The sequence below is a fragment of the Caretta caretta genome, chromosome 14 (genome assembly GCF_965140235.1).
Source record: "Caretta caretta isolate rCarCar2 chromosome 14, rCarCar1.hap1, whole genome shotgun sequence".
Classification (NCBI taxonomy): Eukaryota; Metazoa; Chordata; order Testudines; family Cheloniidae; genus Caretta; species Caretta caretta.
In genome coordinates, this window is record NC_134219.1 from 49596512 (window position 1) to 49620595 (window position 24084).

The window sequence follows — 24084 nt, forward strand, 5'->3', positions numbered from 1 at the left end:
GGAACATTCTCCAGACTGGCTTTCAGACCTGTGGGAAACACTCTCAACACATTGTATATTAAACATTTGTAACAATACCACATGGTATACAAGTAATTATGATGTTAGCGAAGCCTGTCATCAACTTACTAGTTCTTGATCAGGGATAGCATTTTACTGTACCTAGGTTTTAGACACGTCATTTACTGAAGTAGCGGCTAACATAGTCAGGCCTAACATAAGAGAGTTTCCCAGGGCAGGGACATTTTCCTTTCCCAAAGCCTCAGCTCAGCAGAAAGCAGACACCCTAGTCTCCCACTGTGAGATACTTACCAAACCATGAATCCACACTCTGCATTCAGAGTCCTGAAATTGATGCAGAAATGACCTACATCATAGGAATAGGAAGATTGGAATAGGAATAGGAGACATTTTTACTGCAGTCTTGTCCCCAGAAGTCTGTCACATGTGCCATCACAACTCAGTTTTAGATTAAGCACTGGAAAAAAGTTTTAATTTAGGTTATTTCTCTAAATCCCAAAAGGACTTGTTGCTGCTCCACACAATGGTGGAAATGTTCAATCCTGAAAGCCACCAGTATCAAGCATCTCTAGAGATGGAGGACAGAATGCACCAGACAAGACTCCTACTTGGGCTCAGAAGCACTAAGTATATTGCAACTGCACAGAGAGCATCTGTATCTACTTTTCATGTTTGATTATAATAGTGGTTCATCTAAAGTTTGTTACCCTCTGTGAAGGAGCAGAGGGACTGCGGCCAGGTACAGCAGGGGTTAAAGAAAATCTGTGGGAACAGCTAGCCCTGCCCCACTATACCTGCAGCCAGTGCCAGGCCTGGAGAGGGGAGAAAAGAAGGGAGCCTGGCTCAGTCAAGGGCTGACTGACCAAGAGGCAGAAGCTCTCTGTATGCCTGACTGAAGGCATGGACCGGCAACCTGCCTGCCAACGTAGCCACTGGAGGCAAAAAGTAAGTCTTCCCCTGTCAAGGGGAGCCTGCAGATAAGCTCCAATTGTGGGGAAACGGGACTAGTGGGGCCATGCCCCAAACTAAAAGGACTTGCATAGGGGAGCAACCCAGGAAAACAGGTCCTGACCCCCCACCCACGGCTGGGAGAAAGATCCATCTCCCCTATTTAGGGGTTTGAGCAACACAGGACCCTGGACCTGAGGGAGAAGGAGGGGTCAGGTCCCCCTATAGCCCCCTAATCAACAATCTAGCCAGTAGGCTGCCTGGCCACAGAAGGCCCTATCACACTCTCTTATTAGGAAGCTTTAGATTCACATGAAAGAATGCCACACCCCTGAATATAGGAGTTAGCCATTCAGCAATGCTCAGAGGCAACACTTTGGGGACAAGCCAGCCACTGTGCCATCCACAGAAGTTAGGATTAAGGATGCTGAGTCCTCCATTTGTTGGATCAATGCTAGTAAGTGTCTAAAGCTTAGATTTTAAGATGATACCATACCTAGTCCCCCAACTGGAAGAGAGAAACATCTCTGTCCTCTTTCATCTGCATAGCCTCCTGGCTGCTGTAAAGTTGAAGAGAATAGGTCTCTGCTACTCTATTCCCTCCCCCAGTCTGTTTGGGAGGAATGGACAGTTTCACAAATGCAGAGGATTTTGAACAGCAGCAAAACAGACTATAGTCTTACTAATTTAATTCTACCACTGCTTCCGGGCAAAACCCAGAGCAGCAGCTTTGGCACTGGAGTTGCTTAGGGACTCAAATAAAAACCACGGCATCAGGTCACATTGAAAGTTTTGCAGCCATAAGGGCTAGAAGCTTATTTTGAATGGAAAGTTTGTTCTGCAAAAAGCAATAGCTTTGTTGTGTGCCCCACCACCATCCACACTTGGTAGGGGGATCGTCCCATTCATTGCTGGCAAACACATTTTTTCAAGTTGTGGTCCTTAGTCTGGTGTACCTTTTGCACTTCCGTGTGGCCTTCCTGCACAACTTTGGAGTTCTGTTACCATCTTGTTATGTTAGCATCTCTATAAAAAAAGACTCTCAGTAACACTATTCACTCAGTCCAACCACGCCCTTGTACAATGAATGTTTAATTGCAATACTACAGAAACAGACAAGTGTACTAAACAACAGTGTTGCAATGTCTCTTTAGTTACGCTTACATACAGGTCGGCAATGTAAACCCTTGGAGAATGCCACATCACTGGCCCCATGAGTTTGCTTAGTCAAAGAAGCACTGACAGACAACAAAAGTGTCCCAACTTTACTTACAATAAAAGGCTGAGGCATGATACAACCCTTCCAGTTTAAGTGGCGATATTAGAGACTCATGGATACAACAGCAAGCCAAGAACGAAGTCACAATTCCTTACATTGCAACTTAGGTTGAATTGCACCCTTCTAGTTGGCTGTTGCAAGGCTGGCAAGGTTCTCAGTGGGCATCAGCGCTCTGGGATTACCTCTGGCTTCCCCACCCATTGGCCTTGGCCTGCTGCCCAGATGCCGTCTTCCTCCGATGGGTCTCTGTTCTCCTGCTGGTTGGAGTTCATAAGCTTTGAGTCATCCCTGCTGCCCACTGCCTGGTTCTGAGCCAATGTCAATAACAACTCATGACTCAGGGTCCTCTACCACCTCTCACCTACTGCACTCAACTTCTAGCCCTAAGAAGGCAGCTACTTGTGGAGTGGAACGTACCAGCTGTTGAGTAGCACACAGCACTGAGGGCAGAAAGTGGTGGCTTCTGTAGTCAGAAGAAGCTGCAGCAGGTGATGGAGCTAGCACTATGTAGCCCTCCAAGCTGTAATAGGATCTAGTTAAATACCCTCCCATCCCAAACAGCCTCCGCTCCTTCCATTCCAAGCCCTCCTTAGAACACATCTTTGCCACCAACTCTTTGGTGACCCCCTTGCCAGAGCCAGCCCCCAATATGCAGCAGGCACTAGGCTAGACTAGAGATCCAGACAGCTATGGTTGGCTACTAGACTGGAAGCATTGCAGGAGGAAGTGCCTTCCTTTGTATTTCAAGGGTAGCAAGCACCCTGTCAGCACTCCCACAATACTCTGGGCTTCATGGGCGGCACGTGACCCCCTGGCTGGGGGAGGCTACTCGCAGCCCCACCCATTCCACCCAAGGCCCCACTTCTTCTGCACCCACCCCACTGCAGCCACCAGCCCCAGCCCCGGAGCACCAGGAGGGCAGCTGGTGCAGCCCCCAGCTGTGGCCAGCACTGCCTGGGGGCTGGAGCCATGCATGTAGAGGGTGGCAAGCTGGGGTAGGGGGGTCTGGGAGCAGAGTGTGGGCGGGGCCACATCTGGCTGTTTGGGAAGGCACAACCTCCCCCAGCCTATGGTACCTGCCACCCATGCTGGGCTTCTAGTGACCTCCAAAGACCTAATGACCGTCGGTCCCTATGGGATACGGCAAGGGACTTTTGAGGTGTTTGGGTCTTAGTGATACCCCTCAGAAGCCTGCTGTGCACCACTGCAGCCTTCTCTGAGGTTGTTCTTGGAGGAAGAGATTGTGAATGGTCCGATAGGGGCTGGCCTAGAATGTGAGACCTGGATTCAATTCCTGGCTCAGCTATCTAGTCCCAGTGTGACCGTGGGCAAGCGAGTCAGGGGGTCCTGAGGCCCAGGCTATGTACCATGGGTGTTATTGCACTGCCCTACCTCTTGGGGAGGGGGCATGCGGCGTACAAATAGCACCCAGGACAGCATGAAGCATCATAACACAGCTTGGGCAGCTTCAGCCCCCTCAGCCTGCAGAAGTTAAAGCTTGCTGAGGAAGACACTTATTTGCACAGTCACTCCTGAGCCTGGCCTGGAGCTCAACTGCCCGAATGGGTCTGGAAACAACCCCAGCCCTAGGAAGTGGTGCTGCTGAGCGGGCGGGGTCTTTAACAGGAACTGGTTAGGAGAGGCGTTGCCCTGGCTCACCCTCTTCCCTGAGCGGCTGCACTGGAAAACTGGAGGCAGTGGAAGAATGACCTTTTTGGTTCCAACACAACGGGCCGATGCCCCAGTGCCTAATATAGGAGAGGCAGGGTTTGCAAACAGGCCCTATGCACAGCCACAGGAGCTTCTCTCTCCCCTATGCTACAGGGGCCCAATCCAGCCGAGAGCTTCACGGCTTTCGATACTCAGGGACAGGGCTCGCAGTCGTTACCAGGCTCCCTGTGCCCTCACATTCCCAAAGTGAACCATCTGGAGCCAGGTGGCCTGGTAGCAGAGCCCAAGTGATGATGCTCTGCCACGCTGCCAGCTCTGGGCTTCTAACTGGGCAGTGGTCCCCTAATTCTTGTGCTGGGAGACAGATTCAGCCAACAGATGAGCCCAGGATTAAACTACAAGAGGATGTTATGGGGGTCAGTTTACTTTGCTCCCTCTCCATCTGTGCGCCATCCTTTCCTTTTAGGTTAGGGAGCCAGCCGATCTGGGGTCCCCTCTGCTCTGCCTCAACTTTAGGATTTTTTTGGGGGGGAGGAGGGGCATTGCAGTAGAGCACAAAGTCTCCAGAGGAATGTGCAAGGAAAGCCTGCATGGGTTTAGCTAGAAGCAGGGCAACTGCAGCATCCTGTTGGATACTTTGCCAGAGAGAGCAGAGGCAGCCTGTCTCCCAGCTGGTTGAGACACCGGGCAAGGAAAAGTCAGCCCTGCTCAATTCAGAAAGCTGGGATGTAAGTGTGACGCTGTATGGAATCTGGGAGACACTTTAGGATATTATGAATAGCAATAGTGTTAAATTGTAAAATGGGTTATACCAGATATGCCACATAAGATATCTGCAAAAACGGTATGATTTGCCAGATATGATAATCTTGTTTATATGTTTGTGTCACCTTTTGTATTATGAGTTATAGATATGTCTGGTTTCAGAGTAATAGCCGTGTTAGTCTGTATTCCCAAAAAGAAAAGGAGTACTTGTGGCACCTTAGAGACTTGGTTAGTCGCTAAGGTGCCACAAGTACTCCTTTTCTTTTTATAGATATGTCTGTATTTTAAACTTGGGATATACTTCTGGGTGACACCCCCAGACAGTTTGGCATCAGCATTGCCTAGCTGCTTGATGGCCCATTAAGGACCATCAGCTATACAACTGACCCATTGAGAGAAGGCAAGGGATACACCTGATGACTCAGCAAGGCAGGCAAGGGCATATGGACAGAACTCTAAGGCTTTCAGGCCATGTACTGGGCAGCTTGTGTTTAGGACAAAGGTAGCACAAGCCACATGGCAAAAGCCTATAAAAGGCAGCTGCATCTTCTCCATTTTGTCTTCAGTCCTGCTTCTTGTCTTTATTCCTGCTTATTACCTCTGGAGTAACCATTATACAAACAAAAAGAAAAGGAGTACTTATGGCACCTTAGAGACTAAAAAATTTATTTGAGCATAAGCTTTCGTGAGCTACAGCTCACTTCATTAGATGCATTCAGTGGAAAATACAGTGGGGAGATTTTATATACACAGAGAACATGAAACAATGGGTGTTAGCACACAGGAGAGTTACCAGCAGGAGAGTGGGGTGGGAGGAGGTATTGTTTCATGGTCTCTGTGTATATAATGTCTTCTGCAGTTTCCACAGTATGCATCCGATGAAGTGAGCTGTAGCTCATGAAAGCTTATGCTCAAATAAATTGGTTAGTCTCTAAGGTGTCACAAGTACTCCTTTTCTTTTTACCATACACACTGTAAGCAGATTTCAGAGGAACAGCCGTGTTAGTCTGTATTCGCAAAAAGAAAAGGAGTACTTGTGGCACCTTAGAGACTAACCAATTTATTTGAGCATGAGCTTTCGTGAGCTACAGCTCACTTCAGATGAAGTGAGCTGTAGCTCACGAAAGCTCATGCTCAAATAAATTGGTTAGTCTCTAAGGTGCCACAAGTACTCCTTTTCTTTTTACTGTAAGCAGAGTGATCAGGTAAGGTGAGCTATTACCAGCAGGAGAGCGGGGAGGGGAGGGGGAGGGGGGAACCTTTTGTGGTGATAATCAAGGTGGGCCATTTCCAGCAGTTGACAAGAACATCTGTGTGTGTGTGGGTGAGAAACATGGGGAAATAGTTTTACTTTGTGTAAAAAGAAAAGGAGTACTTGTGGCACCTTAGAGACTAACCAATTTATTTGAGCATGAGCTTTCGTGAGCCACAGCTCACTTCATCAGATGTGTACCGTGGAAACTGCAGCAGACTTTATATACACACAGACTTTATAAAGTCTGCTGCAGTTTCCACGGTACACATCTGATGAAGTGAGCTGTGGCTCACGAAAGCTCATGCTCAAATAAATTGGTTAGTCTCTAAGGTGCCACAAGTACTCCTTTTCTTTTTGCGAATACAGACTAACACGGCTGTTCCTCTGAAACCTGTCATTACTTTGTGTAATGACCCATCCACTCCCAGTCTTTATTCAAGCCTAAGGTAATTGTATCCAGGTTGCAAATTAATTCCAATTCAGTAGTCTCTCGTTGGAGTCTGTTTTTGAAGTTTTTTTGTTGAAGAATATATCTATTCCACATATCTATTCAGGGGACACCATCATAGGGCCTAATCACATCAGCCACACTATCAGAGGCTTGTTCACCTGCACATCTACGAATGTGATATATGCCATCATGGGCCAGCAATGCCCCTCTGCCATGTACATTGGCCAAACTGGACAGTCGCTACGTAAAAGAATAAATGGACACAAATCAGACATCAAGAATTATAACATTCAAAAACCAGTCAGAGAACACTTCAATCTCTTTGGTCACTCGATTACAGACCTAAAAGTGGCAATTCTTCAACAAAAAAACTTCAAAAACAGACTCCAACGAGAGAGTGCTGAATTGGAATTAATTTGCAAACTGGATACAATTAACTGAGGCTTGAATAAAGACTGGGAGTGGATGGGTCATTACACAAAGTAAAACTATTTCCCCATGTTTATTCCCCCCCTTCCCCAGAGACGTTCTTGTCAACTGCTGGAAATGGCCCACCTTGATTATCACTACAAAAGGTCTCCACTCCCCCCACCCTCCCTGCTCTCCTGCTGGTAATAGCTCACCTTACCTGATCACTCTCCTTGGTAACAATGAGACAATGGTTTCTGAGACACCCATTGTTTCATGTTCTCTGTGTATATAAATCTCCTCACTGTATTTTCCACTGAATGTGTCCGATGAAGTGAGCTGTAGCTCACGAAAGCTTATGCTCAAGTAAATTTGTTAGTCTCTAAGGTGCCACAAGTACTCCTTTTCTTTTTGTGGATACAGACTAACACGGCTGCTACTCTGAAACCTTTCTACAAATGAAGCTCTGAACAGAGGACTGAATGACCCATCCAAGCTGTGAATGTTTTCCAGAGGGACTTTCAAGCCTGCAAACTCACCAATACTGATAGGAACCTGAGAGACTTTGAAGGCTTTGTATGTGACTGTTTTACCATTTACCATCTCTCTTCCTTTTTCTTTATAATAAAGCTTTAGTTTTAGACACTAAAGCATTGGCTGACAGCATGGCATTTTGGGTAAGATCCAAACCTATACTGCCCTGGGAACATGGCTGACCCTTTGGGATCAGAAGAACATTTTGTATATATGAGCAGAGTTTTTTAAATAACTTCTCAGTGTACCGGACCTAGGTGCTGATTGGGAGCCAGAGAACTGGAATGCAATAGAGGGAGCTGTGTGATTTCCTTTTGCATCTTGATAACCAGTTTGTGTGTGTGTGTGTGTGTGTGGGTAGAATCAGAAGCACAGTTTGTGACTGGTTGGGGAGTTTAACTTCAGTGTTACTCTCAAGACTGGTGGGTATCTGCTCTCCCTTTTGCAGCCCGCCCTGATCTTGGCATTTCCAGTGAGGGCTACCCCAGGCTTGGCTGTAGACAATGGGTCATGTAATGTGTCCTGGATGGAAGCTGGAGGCATGTAGGTAAGTACAGCGGTCAGTAGGTGTCCGGTATAGGGTGGTGTTTATGTGACCATCACTTATTTGCACTGTAGTGTCCAGGAAGTGGATCTCTTGTGTGGTCTGGTCCAGGCTGAGGTTGATGGTGGGGTGGAAACTGTTGAAATCCAGGTGGAATTCCTCAAGGGCCTCCTTCCCGTGGGTCCATATGATGAAGATGTCGTCAATGTAGTGCAAGTAGAGGAGAGACGCTAGGGAACACCTCCTCATCAATTATTGGGAGTGGACCACATCCACCCTGACTGAATTGACCTTGTCAACACTGGTTCTCCACTTGTAAGGTAACTCCCTTCTCTTCATGTGTCAGTATATTTATGCCTGCATCTGTCATTTTCATTCTATGCATCTGAAGAAGGGGGCTTTTTTACCCACGAAAGCTTATGCTCAAATAAATCTGTTAGTCTTTAAGGTGCACTGGACTCCTCGTTGTTTTTCAAAACTGTTAAGTCGGCTTCAGTTCATACCATGTGTTATTTTGATGCAAGTCTGTCAGGACCCCCATACCACTTCAGCATTTGCTCTTTGTTCAGATCGGTTCACCCAACCTTAATTTGGGCATCAAATGTTGATCAGATAGAGGGGATCCCTTCTTTATGGGGATTCAACAGCCAGAGCAAATCCTGTAGACCACCTCCTGTGGCCTCTCCAAGCCACCTGTTTGCCTTTCCCCTCTGCACTAGAAGTTTCTTCTTTACAGCTAGACAGGCTAAACTCCCACACCAGGGGGAATTTACCCCAGAAGTTTGAAAGTCTCTTTCCACACTTGTTTAAGTTTTGGCTGCCATGGCACAAGTAACACCAAGGTGCCCTCCCATTGCATGAGCTTTCGTGGGTAATACCCACTTCATCAGATTGTGTACTGATCACCTGTTACATGAAGACAAGTTCAGAGGCCCAAACTGGATAACAGGGTGACTCTCAGATGCATGGGCATGCTTGTTCTGAGCTACGAACTGGTAGATTGTGACCACAGGAAAAACTCTTGGTGGGGTTTGAAGGTCTGTTCACCTGCCTGAGCCCTCGGTGGGGTTGGGCTGATCTAGGGTGACCAGATGCCCCGATTTTATAGGGACAGTCCCGATTTTTGGGTCTTTTTCTGAAAAAGGCTCCTATTACCCCCCACCCCATCCTGATTTTTCACATTTGCAGTCTGGTCAGCCTAGGCTGATCTCGGGTAAGCTCATTAGCATGTGTATACATTCTTTAATTCTTTTTTAATATGTTCTCTCTGTAATGCTTTTATCGTGAGAATCATTGTTTGCTGGGGAAGGGCTGTGTGGTAACTTAACCAGGGGCGGTTACACTGTTCATAGCCTCTGGGGAAGGAAGGCAAAGCAGGCCTCCTGAGGGGATCTGCCTTGCTGGGGAATTCTCAATGGAGGCAGGAGCTGTGCAGCCTGGAGATACCCCAGTCAGGAGGGAGAGAGATCTGGGTTTCTACCCAAGGGAAATGACAGCTGAGCAGCCTGAGAGTGGGTGCCCTTGCTGGACCAGAGGAGGAATATGGGTGCAATGGCCCTAAATAGCGACGGGGGAGCACAAGGAAACAATTGTCACAACATCTGTCACCCTGAGAGACAGTGGGCTCAGCACACCAGCTGCCTAACCACTGTTATGTGTTTAAAACTTCATGGAACATGAGCGTTGTATGGAGGGATGGGAAGAAGGATAACAAGGTAGGTCTGGGGATGTTTATGGGGAGTTGCTCCAAAGACCAAGGAGCAGCAGGGGAAAAGGCACAGAACCACAGAGAGGTAGGGTTGGAAGAGAGCTCAAAAAGTCATCAAGTCCAGCCCCATATCATGTGACAGGACCAAGTAAACCTAGACCATCCTTAATGGGTGTTTGTCCAAACTGGTTTTTAAAGCCTCCAATGATGGAGAATCCACAACTTCCCTTGGAAACCTATTCCAGAGAATAACTATCATTATAAAGATTTTCCTAATATCGAACCCAAATCTCCCTTCCTGCAGAGTAAGCTCCTTAAGAACCTGGCTGAAGAGACCTCGTCATTAGCGATAACCTTTGATGATGCCTTCAATACATCCACGAATACTTAAGGAACTGGCTGAAGGGAACCCTGAGCCACTGGTGAGTATCTTTGAGAACTCATGAATGATGGGAGATATCTCAGAGAACTGGAAAAAGGTGAATATAATACCTACCTATAAAAAGGAAACAAGGACAATCCAGAGAATTATAGGCCAGTCAGATTAATTTTGGTAACCAGAAAGATAATGGACCAAATAATTAAACAATTTCTAAGCATCTTAAAGAAAATACAGTGAGAAGTAACTGTCTACCTGGATTTGCCAAGAAGAAATCATGTCAAACCAACCTAATATCCTTCTTTGACAGGGTAACTAGCCTTTTGGATGGGGGGAGCACCTCCTCCGCACCTGTCAGCTTTCCCCCATCACTGAGTTTAATCTCCTCTCTGAACTTTTTAATTTTACATGCCGTAAGTCTGGTTCTATTTTGGTTTTGGTGGAGCCCATCCTTCCTTTACAGGATCCTCCTTTCCCAAGAGGTCCCCCAGTTCCTAACAAACCTAAAACTCTCCTCCCTAGCATCAAATGATGAGTCAACGAGATTGAAATTCACATGTGCAGCAAGATGAAGATCTTTTAACAGCCAGAGGGTTTCCAAAAATCTGCTGTCACAATAATTGGTTGGCTTAAGAGGACATGCTATGGCCATTGAACCTGAGCTACACCATGCATTTGAGTCTTAGCCCTATCCCTGACAACTGTCAGACAATGTGTCTTGTGTATTATTCTTACATTCTGTAGAAATTTCTCTTGGAAGTTTTGCCCTGATACCAACATTTCTGTGTTAAGAACAATATCTTCAAATGCTCTCAAATCTACATGGAGATATTGGACTGGTCCCTAATTAAGAATTTTGCCAACATAGCTCTGTCAGGTTAGTGGTGTGAAAAATCACGTCCCCACCTGACATAGCTCGCCAGCAAAATCTCTAGAGTAGACAGTTATAGTGGCAAAAAAATCCATTAAAAAGAACTCAAAGGAATTAAATGCCCATAAACTACATTAAAGCAGAGTTAAGGTTGTTCAGTGCTGCCGCATGGCTTTCCAAGCATGTGGATGGTGACAAAAGTTAAAAATCCGTGAAAAACAGGAAATGAAGGACTAAACTACACACCACTCTTCCAATACAACCTTAACTCTGGCCTTACCCCCTAACCCTGGAGCTAGCAAATCTCACTAGGAATAGGTCAGTAAGGGTGGTGCAAATGTTAACGAACTACCCAGGGAAGTGGCAAATTTTCCATCTCTTGAAGTCTTCAAGTCAAGATGGGATGCCTTCCTGGAAGATGTTTTAATCAAACACAAGGTATTCAGCTCACTACAATGGTAACTGGATGAAACTCCATGGCCTGTATTACACAGGTCACACTAGATGACCTAATAGTCTCTCCTGGCCTTAAAATCTATTGATCAATAATCAATAGGAGGAAGGACTAAGAACATACCATTGTTTGTGTTCTATTCTACAGATTGGAACACCACCACTTACCTGCAGGCCCTCCAGCCGTGCGCAGTGTGTCAGCTGTAGCTTTACATGAATGGTGGAGGGAATAGTTGGAGCAGCTTGGCAAAGCTGTGACTAAGGGCTTGTCTACACTACCCGCCGAATCGGTGGGCAGCGATCGATCCAGCGGGGGTCGATTTATCACATCTAGTATAGACACAATAAAATCGACCGCTGAGCACTCTCTCATCGACTCGCACATGTGAATTTCAATCTCGTTGACTCATCATTTGATGCTAGGGAGGAGAGTTTTAGGTTTGTTAGGTACTCCACCAGAATGAGAAGCGCAAGCAGAGTCGACGGGAGAGCGTCAGCTGTCAACTTACCGCAGTGGTATGTAGATCTAAGTACATCGACTTCAGCTACACTATTCACATAGCTGAAGTTGCGTATCTTAGATTGACCCCACGCGGTAGTGTAGAAAAGCCCTATGATATGCGGAGAGGTGCATGTGAAAATGGAAGGAACATGTGTTCCTCATTTCAATGCTGAGTGTTGTAGGTTGTGTCAATAATGGTGCACAAAGGTGTGTTCTTGCCATGTGTACTGTCAGCAGTCTGGTGGCATACATGCTAGTGGTCTCCAGTGCTCAGTGAGGGGTAAGTGAAGGTCATGACTCATAAGGAATCCTCAGTGCAAAGGTAAAGGTGTGGTGACACTATGAAAGTCTGATGCGTTGTGGGCAGTAGGCTCAGTGATGGAGTGCAAGCCAGGGGTAGGCAGCTTCTGTTCCCTACACCGGACCTAACCCCAAGTTTTGCCTTAGCAGAGAGACGGTGTTAGACTTTGTGCTGTACTGCGCCTGTGCTCTGCTCCCAGAGCGTTCTGTAGCAGGGAGGGAAAAATGCTAGTGTGAGTGTCATTGGCCTGTTGCCGAAACAGGTCAGAGTTGAGATTACATGTGGGGTGTCATGAACCTTCACTCTTCATTTCCCCTTCTAAAGGGGACAGAAATCCTCACCCAGCGAGGTCACGTTCTCATAGTTCTTCTGCATGACGTCTCTGTAGAGGGCTCTCTGTAGGGGTCCAGCAGAGCCCCCTCTTCCTTGGTGAAAAGCACAGCCACCTCCTCGAAATTCACTGGCCCCTGAAAGAACGAGAGTACCCCACTCAGCACTTGCTGTCCAGTTACAACCCCACCATTCACTGGGGAGGAGGGCCAATCACACGGAAGCTCTGGGAGGCAGCAGAGTCCTACCCCCACGCCATCAGAGCTGCCAGGCAGCATCAGGGTGAGGGGAGAGAAAGAGAGAGGCCCTCACCCCCTTCCCCTCCCCCATGACAGACAGAGGGGGCAGGGTCTTCTCTTCATCACTCACCTACTAGCCAGAGGAGATGAAGCCCCCAGCAGGGCCCAGGGACAGCCCCTTGGTAGGAATCCAAAAGCTCTCCCCATTGCCAGCAGCCAGATGGGAGGGGATGGGGTGTCTTCCCTGGGCCTAACTGGTGGCTGCCGCTTTATCTCTCACAACAGCCTCTGGCCAGTAGGTTCAGGCTCCAGGACTGGAGTCTGGTACGTTTCCCCAGCCCAGTCCAGGGGGTTGTTTCCTGCTTGACAAATTAGGGAATTTCCACCCACAAACCCCTTGGGTGTTGCTAAGATCCAGGCCCAACAGTAAACAAATCCCATCAGATTGTCACCCCCTGGCCCCACCCCCTTCTCCACCTGGGTATTTCCTGCCCCCTCCCACCTCCAGATCAGCCACCCCAGAAGTTCCCACCTCCTGTGTATTTACTGCCCTTCTCCCGCCAACAGGAACCAACCAGCAACTCCCTTAAAATCCCTACCTGAACCGGCTCCACGGCAGCCATTTCCCTTCCTTGCTCCCTGGAAGGATGGGATGTTACACTGCAGCCTGTCAGGGCAATTGGGGACATGTCAGAACAGAACAGTAACGTCACATCACAATTCCCCCTGGCTCTTTCCCTGCAGACGGATGTTCTAGATTCTGTCAGGCAAATAACAGAAATATTCAAAACACAGTTAGTAAACTGTGTGTGTGGGGGAGGGGGTTAATCTACCCAGATATCTGTTAGAAAAGGAATTCAACCAAACACAAAGTGCCCAGTAAGTTCCGGGAATGTACTGGGGACACTTGTTTTTTTTCAGAGGATGGAAGAAGTAGCCGGAGAATAGCCATCTTAGACTTGATTCTGACTAATTAGAAGGAATTAGTTAGGAACTGAAGGTGAAAAGCAATATGGGCAAAAGTGATCATGAAATGATAGATTTCACCATCCTAAGAGAAGGAAGGCACGAGAGCAGCAGAATAAGAACAATGGACTTCAACAAACTCAGAGAACTGGTAGGTGAAGGCCCATGAAAATAAAATCTAAGGCAAAAAATAAAGAGTTCAGGCGAGCTGGTAGTTTAACATAAGAAAGACCATATTGGGTCAGACTAATGGTTCATCTAGCCCAGTGTCCTATCTTCCAGCAGTGGCCAATGCCAGGTGCCCTAGAGGGAATTAACAGAACTGGCAATCATCAAGTGATCCTTTCCCTGTCGTCCACTCCCAGCTTCTGGCAAACAGAGGTTAGGGACACCCAGAACATAGGGTTGCATCCCCACCTATCCTGGCTAATAGCCATTGATGGACTTATCCTTCCATGGACTTATCTAGTTCTTTTTTGAACCCTGTTATAGTTTTGATCTTCACAACATCCCCAGGCAAAGAGTTACACAGGTTGACTGTGCGCTGTGCAAAGAAGTACTTCCTTTGGTTTGTTTTAAACTTGCTGTCTATTAATTTCATTGTGTGAACCCTAGTTCTTGTGTTATGTGAAGGAGTAAATAATAGGGCTGTCAAGTGATTAAAAAAATTAAACGTAATTAATCGTGCGATTAATTGAACTGTTAAACAATAATAGAATACCATTTATTTAAATATTTTTGGATGTTTTCTACATTTTCAAATATATTGATTTCATTTACAACACAGAATACGAAGTGTACAGTGCTCACTTTATATTTTATTTTTGATTACAAGTATCTGCACTGTAAAAACACAAAATAAATGGTATTTTTCAATTCACCTAATACAAGTACTGTAGTGCAATCTCTTTATCATGAAAGTTGAACTTACAAATGTAGAATTATGTACAAAAAACCTGCATTCAAAAATAAAACAATGTAAAACTTTAGCGCCCGCAAGTCCACTCAGTCCTACTTCTTGTTAAGCCAATCGCTCAGACAAACAAGTTTGTTTACATTTGCAGGAAATGATGCTGCTCGCTTCTTGGTTATATCACCTGGCAGTGAGAACAGGCGTTCTCATGGCATTGTTGTAGCCAGCATTGCAAGGTATTTATGTGCCAGCTGCGCTAAAGATTCATATATCCCTTCATGCTTCAAACACCATTCCAGGGGTCACACGCCCATGCTGATGACGGGTTCTGCTCAATACGATCCTAAGCAGTGAGGGCCAAAGCATGTTTATTTTAATTATCTGAGTCAGATGTCAACAGCAGAAGGTTGATTTTCTTTTTTGGTGATTTGGGGGTCTGTTGTTTCTACATCGGAGTGTTGCTCTTTTAAGACCTCTGAAAGCATGCTCCACGCCTCGTCCCTCTCAGATTTTGGAAAGCACTTCAGATTCTTAAACCTTGGGTTAAATGCTGTAGCTATCTTTGTGTTTTGTGAAATCTGCAGTAAAATTGATCTTAAAATGAACAACATGTGCTGGGTCATCATCCTAGATTGCTGTAACATATATATGGCAGAATGCAAGCAGGGGACATACAGTTCTCCCCCAAAAAGTTCAGTCATAAATTTAAATAACACATTATTTTTTTAACGAGCGTCATCAGCATGAAATGGTGGCTGAAGCATGAAGGGGCATATGAATGGTTAGCATATCTGGCACATAAATATCTTTCAATACCAGCTACAAAATTGCCATGCAAATGCCTGTTCTCACTTCCTGGTGACATTGTAAATAAGAAGAGGGCAGCATTATCTCCTGTAAATGTAAACAAACTTGTTTGTCTTAGCGATTGGCTGAACAATAGTAGGACTGAGTGGACTTGTAGGCGCTGAAGTTTTACATTGTTTTGTTTTTGAGTGCAGTTATGTAACAAAAAAAAATCTACATTTTTAAGTTGCACTTTCATGACAAAGAGATTGCACTACAGTACTTGTATGAGGTGAATTGAAAAATACTATTTATTTTGTTTATCATTTTTACAGTGCAAATATTTGTAATAAAAATATACACTTTGATTTCAATTACAAAACAGAATACAATATATACGAAAATGTAGAAAAAAATCCAAAATATTTAATAAATTTAAACTGGTATTCTATTAACAGTGCAATTAAAATGACGATTAATCGTGATTAATTTTTAATCGCAATTACTTTTTTTAATCACGCGAGTTAACTGCAATTAATCAACAGCCCTAGTAAATAACAATTCCTCATTCATTTTCTCCACACCAGTCATGATTTTATAGATCTCGATCACATTCCCCACCCCCTCAGTCGTCTCTTTTCCAAGATGAAAAGTCCCACTCTTTTTAATCTCTCCTCATACGGAAGCTGTTCCACAGCCCTGATCCTTTTTGTTGTTTTTCTCTGCAATGAGTGTGTGGGGGCAAGTTAGAGATCTGGGAATCTCTCTCACCAAGTATTTCTCCGAGTGCCCCTTTCAGTCTCTCTCTCCTTTTTCTTGTTCTATTTCCCTTCCCCTGTTCTGCCCCTTGTGGCTGAGATTCAGCCATTCCTGGGGGTTCGCTCTCCTCTGGCTGGATCGGCTCCTGCCATTGCGAAGGGGAGGAGATACGAGGGGCGAGGAGGGACTGTTTGTGCAGTCACATTAATGTCCATCCACAGCACATTTCCTAAGGTCTCCACCAATCACCTGGAGTCTCTGGCTCAGATGCTGATGTGGGCAGACCCTAGGGCTGGCCTATGGGAGTAATTACAGCTGGAGAAAGTCCTCACCTTGGCTGGGAACAGAAGTTTTACTCAAGGTCACTCCCCAGCTCAGACCCCTCTCGGGGAGCAGCAGCTGCTCAGCCTGAGCTTCAAGGTCACGGTGGAGGCAGCAGCATTTGACCCAGGAAGCTCAACACCAATATCCTGAGGAGAGAGAGACAGACAGATAATGGCTAACAGGGACCCACCCCAGAGACAACTACATCTCAGCAGTGAGGAAAGCACTCCCACATGGAGACCATTCATCATAGGATTTTGGATACTACTAGTGATATTGGTGAGGGGAAAATGAGGGGCTAATACACTAGCATGGAGATTCTCAGCCATTCTGGGCACCAAGGAGCCCATCATGAGTGAACCCTCATCTTGTGCCCCCCTGAGGAAAAGAAAAGGTTCCAACCAACTGTCCTGTGAGCAGCTGGGAGACTGGCCGGGGAGGCTTCTGGCTTTGTTGTGTATTAAATATGGGCAGGTCACTTTCATCAGAAAACATTTTAATGGAGATAAATGGGGAAAGAAATGAGTCTCAAATGAGAGGGGAAAGTTTATCATTTAATCCCTTACAACCACCAGTATGGAGAATGGCTCAAGGCAACAAATTCCCTCCCAAAAAGGAGAAGTTGCTGAAACTAAACCTGAGAACACCTCCAAACCCGAGATCCTTTTTAACAGACATTTGATAATTTCATGGCAAAAGGCAAAAATCTGAGTGCTGATATCAATGTTCAGTCATTAAAGGGAGAAGGGTGGAAATCTGAAGAATTTTGAATCAACTTTCACAAACTAGAGAGGAAAGTATAAAATTGTAAGGGATTATGTATCAACAGTCAGTAGTAGGCACAGAGGTAAAATCTGAGTGAATTTCATATCATTATTTGAAAAAGATAGAAAAGGGGCAACATCTACAAGGATTTGCTATCAATATTCAAGAATTTGAGAAAAAGTCAAAATCGGAGGGGATTTTATGTTAATATTCTATAATTAGAGAGACAGGAAAAAAAATCTCAGGGAATATTAAATTAGTAAAAGATAACTAGATAGGAAGCAGGGCAAAATTTTAGCATATTTTAGGATATTCTTCTAAAAACCTCTGTAAAAAGAAAAGGAGGACTAGTGGCATCTTAGAGACTAACCAGTTTATTTGAGCATAAGCTTTCGTGAGCTACAGCTCACTTCATCGGATGTATACCGCTGTAGCTCAGAAGCTTCTCTCTCTCACCAACAGAAGTTGGTCCCGTAAAAGGTATTACCTACCCTACCCTGTCTCTCTAAATGCAAAGCATCGCACTTTGGAGGGGAAAATTGGAGCTCCTCGCACACCTTACTGGGTTGTAAATTAACTATCAACTCAAGAAAGCGACCTGCATGTTGCTGTAGACAGCTTAATTAAAAACTCCACTCAATGCACAGCCACAGCCCAGAAAAGCTAACCACATGTAAGGGTTCATAAGGATTGGGATGGAGAATAACACCAAACATTTGTATATAAATCAAAGGGGCAGCCTCTAATATCCTGGGACCACCCGGCTACTACAGGAGTGCAGGCTGGATATTTTAGATCTCTCTCTGAGAACTGGGGAAGAAAGAGGTCAAAGGTATTTAATATGATAGAAAACCACCGAGACCTGAAGGGATTCTCTGCTGACACTAACCACGTGAGAGAAGTGGGGGACTTTGATGGCTTCTCCAGGGCAGCTCGTGAGCCTCTGGGGAGCTGCTTCCGGGGGGGGGGGCTGGGGCAGAGACTCCCTGGCACTGGGCAGATGTCGGGCAGCTGGGGGGGGCAGTGAGGATTTCACACCGCCCCCCCGTGGACCCCGGGCTGCGCCCCCATCTCCCCCCGGAACACGAAGGGGCCCCGCCCCGGGGCAGAGCCGGCCCGAGCCGAAGGCGGCCTGAGGCCTGCGGCTCTCCCGGGCGCCGAGGCTCCATGACCCGCCCGCCCAGCTCAGCCCGGTCTCCCGGCAACGGGCGCGTCGCCGAGCCCCCGCCTCTCTGCTTCCGGCTCCCATCGGCCGGCCCCGCCCCTTCCGGCTCCATCAGCCCCACCCGCGCCAGGCAGGGAGCCGAGAGCGGCCGCGGGCCCCGCACTGAGGCGCGAGCCGCTGCGCCACTAGGAGGCCGGGCCTGCGTGAGAGGGAACTACGCTTCCCAGCGTGCCCAGGAAAGCGGGCGGGGCACTTCCGCCTCCTGAGCGACGGCAGGGGCCGTCGCCGGGGCAGGCGCCAACGTCACTTCCGGCCCGAGGAGAGTCAGGAACTACACTTACCAGCCTGCCCCGGGGCGTTTCCGCCCTCCGGGGCCCAGCGACGGGAGGGCCCCAGGGTCAGCCTGGCCCCCTTCCCCCGCCGGCCCCCTGGGCTGCGTAGCGAGCCGAGGCGCGTTTGCCCTGGGACTGGGGCAGCTGCGCACGGACTGAGCATGCTCAGTAACGTCTGCTGAAGCCGCTGCCCTCACTGGCGGGAGGGCGGAGACTCACCGGCTGACGGGGGCAAACAGCCCGCGCCTGGGGCAGGGGCGCGGATCCCCGCGGGCAGGGCGGAAGCCGGAAAGTCCCCCACGGTCGCGGGACCCCAGCGTCCGGCAGGCTGTTGCCCTGGGGAGGGGGCTGTGGCTGGTGCCCCCCCCGGGCCGTGCCCCCCCCCCGGGCCGTGCCCCCGACTCCACGTCTCCGGGGCTCTGGGGCAGCCGCCCGTTGCCGGGCCTTCCCCCTTCATGCCTCGCCTCTGCGTCCCCTCCGCTCCCGGCTCCGCCCGCTGCCGGAGCCGGGTCTGAGACACCCCCAGGGCGCCCCCAGCTCTTCCACTCTCAGATTCCGACCCGCCCGTCGCTTCGGAACAGCGTGAGCCCAGCTTGGGGCAGGGCCCGTCTCTCGTTGCACCTGTGCCCCGGGGTGGGGCTGTTCAGATCATGCCTTCCGTGGGGAAAGCCCTCTCTGTTCTGCGGGGTGGGGGTAAGTTAGCACCTGGCATGACGGGGAGACCAAGCTCAGGAATGTGGCAGGGCGGGTGGTGACCGGCACCGTAAAGCTCAGCGGGGAGGCACTACCTCCCCCCCCCGCCCCAACAGTACCAATAACTATATACGCCCCTGCCCCATGTACAGGAAGTATCCCCATCACCTTCCCAGGCAGGGGAACTGTGCATTATTGAGCGGGGCCGGGGAATCTTGGCTGCTTGAGGAAGAAGTAGCCACAGAAGTTAAATCGCTGTCAGCAACACAGCATGATGGGATCTGCGCATGGCCCCACCCTGGGGCAGTGGGCATTGCTGGAACAGGGGCATTTCTGTATCCTCAGCAGCACATGAGACAGGGGAGACATTAGTGAAGCTTGCATTTATTGCTATGAATCATGCACACAGAACCCCGTTAGCCCCCACCCTTCAGCTGGGAACCGCATGGTTGTTAGCGTAGTCTTGGTTCTCAAACTTGGCTGTGTATCTGTCTGAATGCACAGACGCATAAAGCTCTGACTGCGGCCGAGTAGCCTCTCTGCCCTTCAGGGGCCCCCCGCCCCAAATCTCTGGCTCTGACCGCCTGGGCCCCGTCACCACCACATCTGTGTACTGGATCTCAGCACCCCCCACTGATGACTCTGGCAGCTGCCGGCCTTGGGGTTTCAGCATCTTGAGGTTGGCGTAGCACGTAGGCTTCTGGGGACAGAGCAGAGGTGTTGGGGGAAGGGTGGCATATGGTGGCATGTGCCTTAGGGTTGGGTGGAGGCCTCTGGCTGCTTAGGATGCCACTGGCAGCACTAACTCCCACCCTCTGGTAACCAACAAATTCCCCGTGGGATGGGTTTTGCTCCTGCTGGGGATGGTGGAGCTGAGCGCGCCCTGAATAGCGGGAGGGTCCCTTTGCTCCCTCTCAGGAAGAGCATCACCCCCATGCTGTGGGGTTCGTAGGCTGCAGGAAGGGAAATAGGCCCCTGACACTCAGAGACCAGCTTATCTCCAGAGCAGGGAAATACCTGGAGTTCCCATCACCATCGTGTCTGAGGAATTGTGCCCCACAGCTTGTTCCCTGGGGCTTTAGCCTTCCCCAGTGCTGCTATTCAGCCCTCTCCTTGCAGACAGGATGCCTCAGCACCACTCACCACATAGCCTGCCCTACTATGAGACCACAAATGCAGCTAGGGGCTCGGCTCAGCTCAACAGATCCTGCTGTCATCAGCCCCAAAGGGTCTGTGACAACAGGGCTCTGAGGCAATGATGGGTGTTCAGTCTCACTCATGCATCCCCTTCCCGCTTTGTGCTTCCTGCGCTGTCCATCAGAGCTAACCCCCACTGTCTGCAAACTGCATCCCAGTTCCATGCCTGGAGGTCCTGCTGCTCGCTGGAGGCAAACTCAACAGTGGGATACAGAGCAGCCAGAAGTCAACGGCAGAAAGTAGGTCGAGGAGAGGAGTTGGGCTTAGCACAGAGATGCTCAGGGCCGATAACTCACCGCTTCCTGCCACTCTGCAAGCAGTTAATCTCCACACACAGCCCCTGAACACATGAATGTAACGCTCGCAACTCTAGAGCCCCCACAGCACCAGCTCTCCCACCCCATTTGCAACTCTGCTGGTGCCCCTCAATCTGTACCTGCAGTTACCTGCTATTCCAAGCCTAGGCTCTCTCCCATCCCCACCAACACCCCTCAATCACAACCTGCATCCCCCTGATATCCCAGCCCTGGGCTTCCCCACCCACACCTTAACCCTACCCAATTTCTAATGCCACAGGTCAGTCAGTCAGGGGACGGCCCCTGCACCATCCCCGGCTGATTGCTGCGGCTTCTGTGGCTACAGATGTCTTTGGCCACACATGTACCAAGAGCTCTGCTCACCTTGGGGCTGGATTCCTGCTCCTCCTGGGACTCTGACACTGCTGAGCTTTCAAACCCAGAACTTTGCCCTGTTGACAGAGGGAGAGGGAAGGTTGCTGCTGATGCTGAGAGTCCAGAACCAGCTCGGAGATAGAAGCCAGCTCCAGTTTGCAGAAGTACTGAGCAGCTGGAGGGAGCCCCAATTCACAGGCAGCACCTGGCTGTCTTAACGAAGCCTGAGTCAGGCAGCCACAGACTCTCAGGGTCCTCAGGATGGGAAGGGGGGCTGATCCGCAGCCCCAGCGGCTGCTGCCTTCCTGCACACATGGACAAAGCTGCTTCAAACACGTTCCCTCAGCATACACAAGAAACCAGCCCATGAATGGCCCTTCTTAGAGAGGGTTTGTGGCTGTAGCCAAGGGCCAGGCTCCCAGCAGACACAAATCAGCATTGATGATGCTGACATGCCTGCTGCCAGCTGGAGACTCGATCAGTATATGTCATAGAACAGGTGACAGAATTATCTCCTCTCCACACACATCGTGTGTGTACGTGCCTGTGTGCTCTTTTACTCAGGGCAGAGAGCAGGCAGCCTCAGCACAATGGGGCCTGATCCTGTGAGGGGCTTGGGTGCAACTCACCTGTCTGCAGGTAACTGATGTTGCCATAGACTGGAATCTCCTCAGTCACATGCTTCACACTGGGATGGAAACCAAAAATCCAGTAAATGGCTCAGAGCCAGGGTCAAAGGTGAATGCGCTGGGGACAGACAGAGGAAGAGGAGGGCTGGGAAAGGTGGCAGTGGCGGTACACACCCAGAGAGGGAAAAAATTCTTGTGTGGGCTCAATCTGTAACAATCCCCTTAATTCAGACCAGAGGCCCGTCCAGCCAGAGAGCTGAGCTGGTAGTGATATGCAGGATGGGGAATCAAAAACCCTGATTCCTGGGCCAGCTCTGGCAGGGGAGTGGGACCTAGGGGTTGAGAGCAGGAGGGAAGGCCTGGCAGTCAGGACTCCTGGATTCTATTCCTTGGTTCTGATTCCCTGTGACATTCCACCCTTCTCGCGGCCTCTGTTCCATCTTGCTGGCTGACAAAGCTTCCTCCCTCCCCTCCCCCTAACAGCATGGAGAGAACCTCAGTGGTGATGCTTTGGGACTTGGACAATGTAGCGACTCGTTGCTCCTGCTGTTTTGTCTGTTGGACTCACCTTCTGCTGAACTGAGGCAAGAGCCTCCTGGACTCATCTGGGCAGGTAGGGCGGGAGAGAGAGAAAGAAAGAAAAAGAGATCAGCTCCACAGGCTTTAACGGGGGTGGGGGGTGGGAATGGGTCTCTGGGATGCTGGTGGTACCAGTGCAGTGTGGCAGGCAGGGACATGGGAGGAGAGGAGTCAGCGGAGGATGGGGTTCTGGGTGGGGGAGCCTGGGCATGAGATAGGTTGGGCACCATGGAGAAGGGGAGCTGGGTTCCCTGTGAAGTGAGATGTGGGGGTGGGAGTTGGGGCTGGGACATGGAGTGAGGGGGGATAAAGGGTGCCCTCTGCAGGAAGACACAAAACAGGCGGGGGGAGAGGGGACTGGAGGCAGTAGCCCCTTCTGGAGATATATGGGAAGGGGGACCAAGGAGACAGACCCCTGTAGGGGAGAGGGATATGGGAGCCCCCCTGTGCACCAAGACAGTCTGGGAGACAGAGGGACAGGAGAAAGGAGCCCCACATAGGGGTTATAGTTATGGGGGGAGGAACTGTGCCCCTGTGCTCTGAACAGACTGTTCCCTCCCTGCAGCACATACCTCTGTGTGCTGTGTGCCTCACACAGCAGAGAATGTTCCACAACAGGGACACCAGGTGCGACAGGACCAGTGCCCCAACAAGCCCCCACATGGCACCAGTGCCTTGCACCTGCCCCAGACCTGCAAAACAGAAGGGTTGCTGGGAGCACTGGGCCCACACTGTCTGGAGAGAGCCCTGCCCCACCCGACCTGGGCCTGCCTAGCTGGCTCTGGTGCTGCAGCGGAGGGGTAAGTATGGCTCCCAGGCAGCTCATTGCATAGTCCTTGGCTGAGCTGTCAGGGCTCCCTGGGGATTCTGCCATCATGCTACGGACAGCGAAGGCTCTGGCAATCGTCACATCCAATGTGGGGATGTTCCCCCAGAACGCTGCCCCTCCCCACGTCACATTGAAGCACAGAGATGGCCCAATTTACCTTTACGAACACCAAACTGGGCGGGTGTTTGAGCCTCTCCACTCGGCACAGCAACCCCCGGACTCACCTGAAAAGTTACTGCAGTTACAGCTGGAGGAGCCCATGGGTGGGAAACGTGATTTTCTCCTATGGTGAAAGATCCTTGATCCCAGACTGGAGTCACTCTGGATTCAGGGCAGATGCCCACACTGGTTGCAGCCGTTCCAGACTGGATCCAGGCAATGTCTCCTGCCCCGGTCCTGGTGGCACCAGTTTTACTGCTTCATTTCCCCAGCCCTGGTGGAGACCCCCCCACTTCTTGTCTTGCTGAAGAAGCAGCTCTGGCTGTGCCCGGGGGGTTAGCATTGCTGCAGCTGTAACCCACGGGGATTTCCGGTGCCAGAGCCCGCAGACATCTCCTCCCTCTGCACTGGCTCCTGCTGTTCATGGCTCAGCAGCTGCAGTGCACAGCTCCTGCCTTTCTGGGCAGGTTCCAGTGAAAGGTGGGTCTGCTGCGGGGGGGGAGGGGGGAATGGGACTCAGAGGTGTCTCCAGAACTTCTCCCCCATTCTCATGCATTAATTCTGTGCTCCCCAATCCCCACCTCTGCTCCTTCTCTAGTACCAAGGGTTCTTCACACCCTCTCACAGGCTTGCTCCATTTCCCCCTTCCCAGCTGCAG

At 49.4% G+C, this 24084-nt stretch overlaps 1 protein-coding gene and 1 long non-coding RNA gene across 3 annotated transcripts in view; one reads left to right on the top strand and one right to left on the bottom strand.

Moving 5' to 3' along the window:
• LOC125621018 (uncharacterized) overlaps positions 1–24084 on the top strand; it is a 49619-nt gene that overhangs the window by 16847 nt on the left and 8688 nt on the right. The window contains exons 2-6 of the long non-coding RNA XR_012665013.1: positions 7222–7374; positions 7781–7879; positions 9889–10006; positions 22343–22472; positions 23004–23906. This is a non-coding gene — a long non-coding RNA (uncharacterized LOC125621018). The remainder of the gene's footprint in view (positions 1–7221; positions 7375–7780; positions 7880–9888; positions 10007–22342; positions 22473–23003; positions 23907–24084) is intronic.
• On the bottom strand, positions 2043–23613 carry SIT1 (signaling threshold regulating transmembrane adaptor 1). Of its 2 annotated transcripts, XR_012665012.1 has the most exons (9): positions 23492–23613; positions 23011–23130; positions 22428–22464; positions 21860–21918; positions 21240–21307; positions 16416–16553; positions 13259–13326; positions 12432–12557; positions 2043–2505 (listed from the first exon to the last, which is right to left on the bottom strand). XR_012665012.1 is itself a non-coding variant. In XM_048817378.2 (6 exons), exons 1-6 carry the CDS (start codon positions 23526–23528, stop codon positions 19793–19795), a joined length of 591 nt encoding a protein of 196 aa, XP_048673335.1. In that variant the 5' UTR covers positions 23529–23613; the 3' UTR covers positions 19727–19792. The 2 variants fall into 2 exon arrangements, 1 of the variants encoding a protein (XP_048673335.1); XM_048817378.2 differs by lacking the exons at positions 2043–2505; positions 12432–12557; positions 13259–13326; positions 16416–16553 and adding an exon at positions 19727–20062.

What these genes read in the sequence shown, in the direction of transcription:
- SIT1 (XM_048817378.2), bottom strand. Translation starts at nt 23,528, where the DNA reads ATGGGCTCCTCCAGCTGTAACTGCAGTAACTTTTCAG. An exon ending in TAACTGCAGTAACTTTTCAG is followed by an intron (nt 23,131 to 23,491) that starts GTGAGTCCGGGG and finishes TCTGTTTTGCAG; the next exon opens with GTCTGGGGCAGGTGCAAGGC. An exon ending in TTGCCTCAGTTCAGCAGAAG is followed by an intron (nt 21,919 to 22,427) that starts GTGAGTCCAACA and finishes TTTCCATCCCAG; the next exon opens with TGTGAAGCATGTGACTGAGG.